Source organism: Nicotiana tabacum, chromosome 17 (genome assembly GCF_000715075.1).
Source record: "Nicotiana tabacum cultivar K326 chromosome 17, ASM71507v2, whole genome shotgun sequence".
NCBI lineage: Eukaryota > Viridiplantae > Streptophyta > Magnoliopsida > Solanales > Solanaceae > Nicotiana > Nicotiana tabacum.
The window spans coordinates 94,434,402-94,448,243 of record NC_134096.1 but is presented as its reverse complement, the minus strand read 5'-3'; the positions used below and the strand labels follow the sequence as shown (position 1 = coordinate 94,448,243).

The 13,842-nt window shown below is 35.9% G+C and overlaps 1 protein-coding gene and 1 pseudogene across 1 annotated transcript; both read right to left on the bottom strand.

The window, feature by feature from the left end:
* Positions 1-259: 259 nt before the first annotated feature.
* On the bottom strand, positions 260-4,593 carry LOC107766859 (uncharacterized; annotated as a pseudogene).
* Positions 4,594-6,167: 1,574 nt separating this feature from the next.
* LOC107766857 (potassium transporter 8-like) lies at positions 6,168-12,911 on the bottom strand. The gene is given in 8 exon segments (NM_001349001.1): positions 6,168-7,403; positions 8,160-8,414; positions 8,536-8,659; positions 9,433-9,485; positions 9,574-9,834; positions 11,639-11,692; positions 11,916-12,399; positions 12,484-12,911. Coding segments are annotated over 8 exon segments (2,310 nt in total). The 5' UTR covers positions 12,523-12,911; the 3' UTR covers positions 6,168-6,363.
* Between the last annotated feature and the right edge of the window lie 931 nt (positions 12,912-13,842).

The following is a 13,842-nucleotide window of genomic DNA, read 5'->3' as shown; positions in this document are numbered from 1 at the left end:
TTTGCTACTAGAAGAAAAAATATATTTCCAATGAGATAGATGCATGAAAAAAAGATTCACTATAAGAGCATGATAAATGATAAAATGGGCAGCCCGGTGCACAAGTCATCCCAGCGTTCACGTAGGGTTCGGGAAAGGGCCGCACCCTAAGGGTTGTGATGTAGACAATCTACCCTAATGCAAGCATTAGTGGTTGCTTCCATAGCTCGAATCCGGTCACACGGAAACAACTGTATCGTTGCTCCAAGGTTCCCTTCCCAGAACATTCATCTCACTTCTGTTATGCTACTTTCTATTATCATATTCATTCCCCGTGAAAGATACTACAAGAAAGTGAAATCCAGAGAGAGTCCAACTTGATGCCTACTCTATAGTCTAGCTATTTCCATTTGCATTCTATAATTTTATTCAATATCCGCACGAGTAACCCGTGCTGTAGTTGTACCTGGATCGGATGTTGTGATTATTATAAGCAGGATCCCCATAATCAACGGCCTTTATCACCATTGTTTCACGTCGTCCATCCTGTTCTTGAACTGCTCCAAACACAATCTCGTTTGGTTCACAGCTTTGCTCGTAGTATGTTTGAGGACTAGACGACTGGTGCTTCTCGTGATGCTGATATACTTGTGGCAGAAACTGTTGTTGATGTTGATGTTGCTGAAAATTGCCGTGCCCATGTGCATTCCCATTCCATCCACCATAATGGGATTGACTTTGTCTCATATGTCGTGCTTTCTCTGGCTCTTTGTTCATTAATGGATAGGTTTTACGGGGTGTAGGATCTCTCGTGTCTAGGGACGGGGCCTCGTCTTCATCTCGAATTACGTAGCTTTCCTGCATTGGCCATGCACTTGATTGTTTGTGAGGGTAATGGTAATGCTGCTGGACATGATGGGGGTAAGGCTTCTTTCTAAAACCTGAGAACATTCCTCCGAATAGTTCACCCACAGTTGAACCTGTGTTCAGGACAAGCCTTCCCAGTGATAGAAACAGGTTTTCCTCTGGTTTATCGTATTCATCTTCTGGCGGAATTAAAGGAGGCCTCACTGGCTTCATATTTCGCTGATACGGTGCATGCTGCGTGCCCCTAACAGGAGTCCGTTGATCTTTCTGCCAATCAAAAAGGAAATGCATAAATATATTGTTGTGCCAATCAAAAAGGAAATGCATGATGTTCTGCACTAATTCATCCATTCTGTTTATCTATATGCATAGTGAGTTTGACCTTCACATAGAAAACGAAAATTTCTTGGATTCCTAAGATATCCATCTTCCTGCCTTTGTTTTATCCCTCCATTTTGTCCCAGTTTCTATGGAATAATACAGATCTGATACTCAGGGGAAGAACCAAGAAAGGGATTATCAAGGTCATTAATTGCATACACTGTTCGACGAAAAAAGCGCTCCAATTCTACGTTGTAATAAAGCCAGCATGTAACCGAAAAATCCAGCAGAAGCAGTGCCAAACCTGCAAGGATGAAAATATACTTTCTTCTGAACTTTTTTTTGTAATTAGTGGTGAATTAATTGATAACTGGAAAGAATTAGAAAGTTTGGAATTTTACCAAGATGGAGATTGTTGTCGTCAAACTGGTTGTGTGAACAGTCATCATCATTGAGATGAATTTCTCTAATTGCCCTGTTTCCTCTGTCTATAACTAAAAGTGAACAGCTACTTCCAACATAAACCACATCAAAGTCGTCGGAAAACTTTGCATCTTCACTTGGCCCGTCAATATGACCTCCACCTCGGGCCGACTTCCCTCCAGCAATAGTTACAACTCCTGCTATACAGAAAAATATGCTTGAGTTATGCACATTACTCGACTGAATTCATTAATTTTCTCTTATCGAACTAGTTTTACTGTGCAATTTTACTACAATCACGTGCATGTAAGTCCTTAAGAGCAGAGAGCATCAATTAAGACAAAGGCGGGACAGAAATCCAAAATTTTACCAGCATCACTGATTTTTCGGATTGCCATATTTATGGTATCTGCAACATATATATTTCCTTGATCATCCATTGTAAGTCCTTTAGGACGGTCCATCCTTGCTTCTCGTAACCTCCCATCCACATGTCCCGAGTATCCTTCAGGAGATCCGGCAACCAATTTTGGACGGCTATCTATAGTTCAATCATCCACTCAATCAACAAGTCAAATTTGATTTAAAGAATAACATTACAGCATTCATTAGAAGTGCATGTCTGCATGTAAAATACACATCCCATTTATCCAAAGGAAGGAAATGAAAAGTGAGTAAAGCTGGACTATAGAGCATAATAGAATTTTACAAGTGACAGTGATGAAACATACCACTCTTGCCCCCAACAAATTGAAAGTTAGCTCATTTTAATTGGATAAAAGAAAAGGATCACAAGAGAAATTATGGAAGCAAGTGAAGGAGTTGGTCACAAGAGAAAATGAAGGCAACTTAGAGGTGTGTTTGTATGACGGAAATGATTTTTCAAGAAAATATTTTCCTCGAGGAAATGACTTCTACCATACCAAAACACAATGTAAGAGTTCAAACAGTAGAGACCATCAGAGGCTTATCCAAGATTTAAATTCTATGGGTTCAACTTTTAAGATTTTAACATTGAATTCATTATATTTTTGAAGTTATGGATTCAAATCTATTATTTTTGCAATTTTAATGAATTTTTACACATAAATTTCTACTCCGCGTCGAAAGTTATTGGTTCAATAGAAGTAGTACCATGCTTTACCAGGGCGGAGCTACAATATTAGCTACAGGTTCGAACCTAGTAGCTTTTGCTTAAATCCTGTATTTGTAGTAGAAAATTCATTAAATATGTAATAATATTTAATTATGAACCCAGTAACTAAAACGAGTTATGAGTTTGATGATAAGTTCATAACCCATAAACTTCAAATCCCGACTCCGCCTCTGTACTTTACAACTTTTGTGCTAAAAGCATATGAAGATATATTGTAATTCTCATTACAGGGCCACCCAGGAATCAGGATGATTCAATGTTTGTAATGTCTTAGGGAATTGACTATTCCATAATATCTTGAACTCAAGCAGTCTAAGTTCCTGCTGAAAGAAAAGGCTAAAGTGATTGGCAGGTAATGAATTAGTATAGAGGCATGCCTAAATTCTTTCCCCACAAGAGACACCACTTTTTATCTTGGATTAGAAAAAGATGGAGGACCCCATAAAAATGGTTGTTTCAATCAGTCCCAGAAAAGAATAAAGCAGAGAAGTTAGCCTAGCACTCACTCAAGGAACTTGGTCCCTAAAGAAAAGCAGAAGCTAACAAATCTAGAAAAAAGATGGAATGCTTCTAGATTCAAGTTAACTATACTTAATAAAAGATATTCCGAACCTCCAAAAGTATAGTCTTCATTTAAACAAAAGCAAATATGAAACCCAAACATAAAAGTTCATTGTAATAAAAATTCAGATTCGCAGAGAGCTTGTTAATGAAACATTTAAAATAATAGAATATTTTGAAAACGATTGAGAGAGAGGAATATTAGCTCTCTGGATTAAGTCCTTGAATGTGTTATCACAACCACCATGAACAAAAAAGGCAGTGATTTTTGTATATCCCAGTAATGAAGACATAATTAAGCGTATGCTCTCTCTGACACCTTAAGCTTTTATAGATAAGATAGTCACATACTTCAACATAGTATCCGAGAGAGAAAACAGAGGTCTTGTTCAAGTGTCATCCTTATCAAAAAGAATTTCAACGTGTTTGGACCATGAAAAAAAATATTAAGCCCTTCTTTCTTTAACTTAAGCTTCAGAATTAGGGAAGTAAAACAAGAGTCTTTTGTTAAACAAGTTTCTTTACTGTTTGAATTACACTCACTAAACTAACTAGTAGAAGAGATCCTCAATGAATAATTATAGAAGTGCAGAACCAAATGAAACGCTCTAATTAGCCACTTACATCGAGACAATGGTGTTGAAACCCTGTAAATATTACTATTCTCAGAGTCCAAAATGAGAACCTCTCCAGTTGAAGAAACTTCTACTGAGTAAGGTTCAATTCCCAGCTTGCTTCCATCAAACACAGTTTCAACAATGTATCCACTTTCAAACTTTATCATCGCACGGCTGGAAACAGCTGATTAATCAAACAAACCGCATCATTTCCACAAACAATCAAAAAGCACAATTCACTAACAATTGAAAAGAAAAAAACATACCAAAACGTACCTGCTTTTGCCGGCGATTTTAGCGACCACAACCACTTAAATAATACAGACGCAACATTTGTGACAACCCCACCAACAATCTCTGCATATAAATGAAAAAGACTGGAACTTTATTAAACAAAACAAAGATTTGAGATTAAGGGGTCATTGAGTTAAGCAAATGAAACATGCACTAACTTGCAGCAGGGGTGGCTGAGGCTGATGAAAATTCAAGAAGTAGAAGAAAGACAATGAGAAATAAGATGACAAAATTCCTTCTCATGGTTCTTGAAATGATCAGTTAAGTTGAAATAACATGAACATTTTAATTATAGGCAAAAACACTGGTAGACAAAAAGCTCACAAACAATGTCTCCCAAGACTTTATACATGGTAATCAGCATATAAAACTTTTTACTTTAGTGAAAGGACAGAGCAGACATATATACAGTGAAACAGAGAGTATTATATTATGGAAGCTAAAAACTTGAAGTTAACTCTATACAAAAATTGGGTTAAAAGAAAGAGAGGAATCAAATGCTTCTACTTTTCCTTGTTAATTTTTCTTTAATAAAACAGTAAATAGAGTGGATTGCAGGGCCACAGTGAAATTACTGAGTTAAGATGGGGTGGCAGGTGGGCGCATGACTGACAAGGAGATGAATTGTCTGAAATACCCTTGGTTAGTCAGGTACTGTAATCGAGATTGATAAGGTTAATGCTGACATTTTCGTCTAGAAAGTTATCTTCCCTAGACAAACAACAGCAACATATGTCAGAGAACCGATGAATCACAACTCATGCGTGCCTCTGCTAAGCCGGTTACTCTGTTTCTTTACTTTTTTTCATTTTTAAGATTTCACTTATATATACACAAGTGGAAGAATTACTATGTTAACAATGTGTTTCTATCTGCGCACTCACTAATCACTAATTTTACTTGATATCTGCTAGGTGAGTTGCAGCAATTAAATTTATCTACCATAACTTAGATAGATAAGATAAATACTGAAATTTAAACGGAAAACCTCGTGATTTTTCATTTACTTCCTTGATCATTAGCCTATATACTAAGTGCATTTTAATTATACATCTTGTTTTTCAAGTTAGTGCTTTAACTTATTATAAATAAGTATTTATAATTATCTTTCAAGTGTTCTAATAGATTTTAAAACTTTTTCGGGTAAAAAAATTAAACTCAATTGGTAAATAGTAGCAGGGAAAGAATAAAAAGAAGGTGCAATTATACACGTAGAGTTTTTAACTAACTAGACTAGTCTTATTGTAACAACCAAACCGCAAAATCAATCTCAAGAATAATGCTTGTTATTCTTCTCTTAGTTTTTCTTCCTTTTCCTTTTCCTTTTTCTCTTTTAGTTTTGTTTCTCTAATTGTCATTGAGAAGACTGTAAAAAAGATGTAATCCCATTGGGGTTCGGTAATTTGAGACTAAAAGAAAGATGGTATAGTTGTCCTTTTTCGTAATCATCACGTTTTGTCAAGAAAGAATAAGCAATCTTGGCATGTCGACTCAATTTTTTGCCATTTCTTAACGCTGAGTTTGATGTTCCAAGATGCAATGCGTCCTTTCTACTCAACTAAAAGATTCACGTTTATCCAAAAGTTCTACATGTTACAGCATAATTACATAAGACTTTAAGTTTTATGAACTAATAATATGAAAATTATCAACACAATCATAAGGTAAAAAAGGTAACATATAAATCCTTAAGAAAACATTAGTTGGTAACATGGTAAAAATAATAACTAATGTGCTATCATAAGTTAAACCAGTGTATATAATTTATATCTAATGTGTTGGAAAAAATAGCAGTTTGGCTAGCTAATAAGCTGGTCCATTAGACAATCTAACCCTCGTAAGTCTCCTTCACTAGCGTATACATGTTTTACAGCACAACGCGAAAAGTGATCGTCTTTCACATAGTAGATGTATATACCTGTATATAGCAAGACAGTACGCAACTTGTTAAACTCATATTTTCAGCCCTTTATTCAATACATGCCTCTAAGCTCAGTATTTTGTTTCGTGGTATTGCATTGTACAAAGCAAAATTCATGTACCAGCACAACATTTACAGCTTTCACATTTGAAATACAAAAGTAAGAAGAAGAAAAAAAGCATATACTACAGTTCTATCCTTTAAATAGAAACGGAAAGCACAAATTATACATGGTAAATCATTCCAACCTCCAAAGTTGAAGCACGAGGGAAGCTCAATGCATAGGTTGGCCCGCGACAATTCCTTCTCAAAAAGTCATATCCTATGTCAACCACCAGTTTTTTTATCAAACTTGAACCCCTTTTAGCTCTTACATAACAATGTCCAAGTATAAACGCCATGCCTGCTTCCCGCGCTTCCATCAGTTCTTGCAACTCTGCTCGAACGCTTAAATCCATTTGTGGACTCTCTGGCACCAGAAATCTCACTCTCTTTCTTGGCACTTCTGGTGAACTGATCTCGATCATTTCTGTATCTTTAGTGTCTACATCCTCGCACATTGTTACTCCATCAACATGTGTTGAAGTTGTTCCAATAACTGTCAGTTTTTCGTTGTCGTCTATACCTTCAACAGTTTCAAAACTCTGTGCTGGTCCCTCTGAGCGGATGAATTCAGCTATGCTACAAACTAGATCCTTTTCAAACTCTACGTCGTCCATGTGAATGTCTCGATAACCATATCGTGCTATACATCTGTAGACGCGGTACTCTTTGGGTCCAATTCTTCCCACCAAGAACCTTTCTTCAGGTCTCACGTGAGGTACTGGGACGGACTTGATGCAAAGGAAAACAAGAACCTGGTGGAAAGCAGGTAGGTTGGTGACAAAATGTGAGAAAATAGCTGGAATTCCTGAAACAAGCTCGGTGTGGATGAGGCCAATGCCACGGACCCGTGTAATACCCAGGTTGGGACTCAAGGTGAGCAGCCAGTTGATGGGAATTTTGTTTTCAACATCAAACTCGTACTTTTTCAGGGTGCCGTAATGCCAACTATACATGACAACTAGAAATATCAAAGAGAGAACGATTGGTACCCAGGCCCCTTCGAGGAACTTGATTAGGGAAGCTGAAAAGTAGAGGGCTTCAATGGAACCAAAGAAGAATATAAAGCAAATGGCGAGTAACACGTTTTTGTGCCAGCACAGGACAATGACCAAAGACATAAAGCACGTAGTGACCAGCATAACAGTTATAACTGCCAGACCTGCAAGAGAAAAGCTTGCACGGTAACAAATACGTGTAGTGATTTCAAACCAAATTTAGTCCTAACTTTCTCAGCCTTTTGGCTAAGATCGAGGGAATTTCAATAAATTCAGTTTACTTTTAAAACTTTTCAATTGCCTGATGCACAAAATGATAACTGCAAGTTGTGATTATCTGGTGAATATTTATGTTGGTACACCTAAAGTTGAATGTCACACTGAGACCTTGATACAAGCATGCCTAACATTCTTCTAAGCTTAGCAATACAGAAGCATTCAAGAAAAGGCTTTAAATGAAAAAAGTAAAACAGCATATCTATTATCTAATTCCATGTAAGCATTGCAGACACTTAGCTAACATTGCTGTCGTCTGTCTATAATATTCTCTACGAGGTTGAGAGTTAATTAACTTCCTCTCACTATCTGAAATAACACGTGCACATTTGGAAGGCCGTTCTTTTACATTATGTGGCTTGCAACTTATCCTTGCATTTTTCCCTATTATAGTGAAGTATAACTAATCAAGAGGTTCTATTATTGTAATAAACTAACACGATCAATTTTAAATCAGAAAATATCAGGACAAAAGAATTTTCTATTCTATCCACCGATGTGTTAAAAGAGAGTTCTGTTCCGATCAGAAAAGAAAGGGAGGAATAAATAATAAAAACGTGACACTTAATCAGGCGTTTATATAACAGACTCGAATCCTTTAGTGACTCCATGGACAATGCATATTATTTGGTTGTTAATGATACCTGATGCATTGCTTATGTGTTTCGTGTCACGGAAGCCAATAGTAACTGCCAAGCATAGCAACATCAACGTCCAGTTTATCTCTGGAATGTAAATCTGGCCATGGATTTTAGACGATGTATGTACTATTTTGACCCTTGGGAAGCAACCTAAAGCAGAGCATTGCTTGATTATGGAAAACGTCCCAGTGATGATGGCCTGGCTTCCAACCACTGCAGCAAGTATCGCAATAGCCAGAACAGGATACCGTAGTTTTTCTGGGACAATGATGAACATACGAATTGTAGAAATTTTAAAACTATATACATGCTGCAAGTTTCAAATGCACTAAGAGAAAAAAGAGAGAGAATGTAGCGAAGAGAGGAGCAAAGTACTTACCAGGCACTGATACATAGAACCCAATGTGGTAATCACCTTGGATAACATGATGCTTGGAAAGATACGCAGCTTGTCCCATATAAGCAAGAATTAATGACGGGTAGACAACAAACGTAAAAGCTATCTGCAGAGAAGCAGCTCTTATTAGGACTTTCGTTGAATTTGCAGTTGCCAACGTAAAGCATTTTAACTCGGTACCTCTACAAGGAACTTTATTCACATTGAACAAAACATCTACAGATAATCTCAGTTTGACAATAAACACTCCAACACACATTAGCTCAGTATCCTACAAAATGTGCGGTACACATTCGACAGCACTCTTATGAAGCAAAGTTGAAAATAGTTCATCTCAGGATACTGCTTTTAAGCAGGCTGAGGCAACTTACTAAGCTAAGATTACTAGATTTGACCAATCAATTTCAAGAAAATAAACCTGGAAAGACTTTAGAATATGAGAGAGTCAGTCCAAGGAAATTTTGGAAAACTTGAAGCGATCAGAATAGATTAGGAAAACAGGCACTTGCAGGTATGACTACCTAGTGTACCTCTATTCAAGTTTCGTTAATTCCTCAATCACCTTGCAATAAATTAATGTTGTGCACCAGTTTGTCTATCACTGCTCCTCATCGCAGAACACAAGTTCACGAAACTGATACAAAACCATTCAGTGCCAATCTTTCCGACACGGACAAAAGGGAAAGAGTGCCAAACATATAAGGACAGGAGTAATATGAAAGATGGGTTAGAATAATCCAAAGTAGTAACTTTAAGTCACAGCTGAAAGCTAATTCATTTTTTTCATTTAACCTAGTAAATACCAGTTCCATGCTTGATTGAACAGTCTACAATAATAAGCTTCAAGACTTGCATAACAAAATTATTTGAGTTAATTACCTGAATAGACAGCTGCGAAAAGTGTCCAAGATCAGCAAACATAGCTTCTGAACCTGAAAGATGGACAAGCAAAGAGAGTATAAATTCAAATTCCCACCAAAAACATCAAGAGAAAAAGTTTCACATCAATGAATGACGTACCTGTTATACATAATAAAATCCCACCGAGGGACATCCATCCTCCTCTTTGGGTCTTCTTCAAGAATTTGTACATGTAGTAAGGAGATAATGCTTGGTAAACATGAGGGTTCCAGAGGAAGATGTTGTATAACCCAATTGCACTAATGCACAAAAGCCACGTAATCACAATCGGTGCAAATAGAAATCCTATTCGATGCGTCCCATAGTGTTGGAGAAAAAATAAGAACACGAGTATCACACAAGCAACTGGAACTTCTACATCTGCCGGGTAAAGAAGCATTTCAACACAAAATTCATTAGTTCCATGGTTGTTGCTTCTTTATTTTCAACAAGAAGATTTTTGTGAACTATACTGTTAACATGATTTAGAAGACAATATTAATGAATGACATCATTTTACCAGACAACCCTAGAATTCATCAATTATAGAAACAAAATAAGTTAGCTTCTGACTCTCATAATTTCAAAAGCTAACCAGAGAAATCATGGCAACTCCGTACTAGGTAAGAAAACATGACAATTTTTCAGATATTACAGACGACTACCTGCTGTTCATTTCGCAAGTAAATTATTAAAGGCAAGGAAACAGCAGACTTTCTCCTTTGGTTCGCTCGTGGACTATTGATTTTCTATAAACCATCTAACTATCATTGAGGAATATAAGTAACAACAGAAGGATATACTATGACACAAAGTTGGAAATTCATCCTTACAATTGGAACGAAATTATTCTAGTAATTTTGACTGAAAATCAATAAATTACGAGTATGAGTTCATCTTAGAGTATGAAGCTTTCAAGTTACGAGCCGTAGGCAATATTTATATGAATAGTAAGATTTCTTAGCCTATTTCCCAAACAATTCCATAGATTGGTTAACATTATGCTACCAAAGGGATGTACTCCATCATTTAGGTAGAATATTTTCTAGAGGACCTTGTCATAATCATAATCCACAATTGTAGCTTTATCAATAAATCTTTTCCTGTGTTGGAATGTCAGAATGTTAGATTAGATAAATTGTCCGGACCAGAAGAAAGTATTATGGATATTGGATAAACTATCTATAAAAGCTCACAGGTGTAAGAAAACTTGTCTAAGGCATTCTCGCAATATATTTTCTTATTTTCTCACATTATATATTATATCTCAGATATGCTTCGTGATACAAGAACAAACAGAGAGGGCACTTGTCTTTAAGGAGCTCCAAGAGACATTCATACTAGTGCTATATTTTCTTCCTTTCTATTTCAACAGAATAAACATTTTAATCAGACTACGACATTTTATAGCTAATAGTAGTGGTTTACCCAACTAAATATACCATTACATAATTTCCAGTAAGTTAAAACATTATCCACCATCCTCTGCTTTATGAAATAAAAACAACTATGTTTCTCAAGTTGAAACCTCACTTTAAAAATTAGGATAACATCAATGTGGTCTATCACAATGGGGAAAGCACCTAACTTTATTTCTTTATTGATGTTGATATGACTTTGATTACCATATACATTTTGTCTTAATTTAGTATTAAGGGACCCACAATAATGCATCTTCATCAGATATTGGTAACCTTTCCATGTCACAAATTGCATGACCATTAGAAAAAGTTTCCAGAAAAGTGAACCAACTTATTATATTAAATAAATACCCAAGTCTTGTTACATCTAGCCCAAATACATCTGAATAAACTAAGCATAAATCAAAATATATAAGATAGAGGAATCAAGAAAAACTAAAGATAATCACTTGAGAGCAGCCATAAGGAACTGATCTCTATCTACCCCAACAGTTCATTATGAAACTATTTCAAATTATTATCTTCTCGCCTCGGCCATAAACGCTCACTGTTTCTTTTCGTTCATCAGCCAGCTAGAGTATCAGAATATCATCTATTATTATTCTTTGGCATAACAAGGATGAAAATCTATTAACATAATGGAATAAAGCTGTAAAATAAAATAGATATAACTTTTGATTCCTCATCTTCTTAAACAAAGTGGTACGGGCAAGGGAGGGGGGCCATATGGGAACAATAAATCTGCCAAAAAGATTTGGACTCACATTGGTGATGATGCTTTGCCATTGAAAGTTCAAGTCCAGAGACAGCAGAGAACACTGCAGATTCAATGCATCATAAATTAAATAAATTGGAAAGGATTAATTTATCAGTATCACAACATCTCCAATCTGGCAGATAAACTAAGTCTAACACGGATCATACACAAAGGCGGATTCAGAAACTAAATTCAACGAGTTCAAACTTTATAACACGGATTCAGAACTTGATATATATTGAAACTTCAGTAATTTTTACATATATGCTCCGCGTAGAAAATACCTGAGATTGCAGGGGTAAGGACTCCATCACCAATAACCATACAAGTCCCAATCAAAGCTAAAATGAGCAAAATTTTCTTCAAAAATCTGTGTTTCTCAAGAGTTGATTTCAAGCTCATTCCAATCCTATCAGCTGACAAATTTCTATCATTCTTGTACTCATATAAATCCTCATCAGCCAATTGGCCATTAGGCAAAGTACTGACACGGGCATGACGGCACAATAAGGAATACAAGGCAAAAGTCCCACCTTCACCATTATCATCAGCTCTTAATACTATGAACACATATTTAAGCAATGGAATAAGAGTTAATGTCCAAAACACAAATGATAAAACTCCAAATATCTCGTCATTAGACTCTGAATGTTGAATATCCTCTGCAAATGTGCTCTTGTATACATACAAAGGTGAAGTGCTCAAATCTCCATACACCACACCTAAACTCTGATAAGCTAAGGCTAAAACTGTCCTCCAAGATTCTTTCTGCAACAAAATTGGATAATCAAAAATGACTCAAAAGCTCAATTTTTTCAAACATGGGTAACATAATATTGCCAAAAATCTAACCTTTATTGGATTTTCACGACCCCAACTCTCAATATCCATTACTGGGCTAATCAAGAACTTGAAAAAAAGCTCATACTAGGCAAAATCTTGAAATGGCTAGTGGTTGAGCAGCACTGCCTTTAGTTGAAGATATTGCAACAAAATTCCAAGAATTATAAAGCTTTGGCCTTATGAGTGGACTGAGCAATTGAGCGACCCACAGGAAAGAACATTTAAGGAACAGACACATAACACCATGAGGAAAAAAACAAAGATGAAAAAAAAAAAGTTGGTGGGAATTGGAGGTAAGCTGTTTTTTGCTAAATAGAATGAATGGTGACAAAAATATATGAGCACACCTTTTGGTTCACCTTAAATAACGACACTAATCCCTGTAAGGAAGGGCATTATCACACACCTAAAACTAAATTATGGAATAGAAAATTTTCAACTTTATATGACAAGAACCCCAATATATACGTGCAGATGCACTAAAACAAGAAATGTGTGAGATTTTGTTTCTTGGCTGGAGGTTCTGGTAATGGAGTAGTGGAATATTTTGAGTGGGTGGGGTGGGTATAAAATTCACCAGTAACACGTAAGCTGCAGAGGCAACTGAGTTTTGGGGGGTGGGGGAAGGTGGGGAGGGGGGTGAGTTTTTGTCAGTGAATGAATGTATTGACTGCAGGCCACCAACTTAGCTGATATTCTGACATATCGCAGTGCCCATTGAGAGCAACGGTTTATTTGCACCACAAGCGTTTTAATGGAATAATAAAAGTTAGTCACTCTTAATTAAAGATTTTGAGTTCTAGTTCTCATAATTAAATCTAACTCTTTCCGTTTTAATTAAATATCTCGGGTTCTACTCCTCATAATAAAACAAATGAGATTCTTTTTACTTAACAAGAAATTTCAAATTCGAATTGTAGTAATTAAAAAAAAATTAATCCAAATAACGGTCAATTTAATTTTTTAAGGGATTGTTACACAAATAACCGGTTAGATTTAATATTTATTTTTTTAGCCTGTATACATAAATTATGTATTAATTATATATATATATACATATATTATAAATGAATCATATGCATATTATACGTCCGCCAGCTATTTTTAGTTTAAGATATTTAGCTAAAAATAGCCGGGAGAAGTATAATATGTGTATGTTATGTATAATTTATGAACACCGACTAAAAAAAGTAAACAAGAAATCTGACCGACTATTTGTATAACAATATAGAGAGTTTTTAGTGGACATACAATGTACGAATTTAATTAGTGCAGTTAGTGATTTTAAATCAAGGATGTATAAAAAAACATTTGATAAACGGACCAGTGATTCAGTAACGCACAGAGTTGGCTCGAATGGTAACAGTT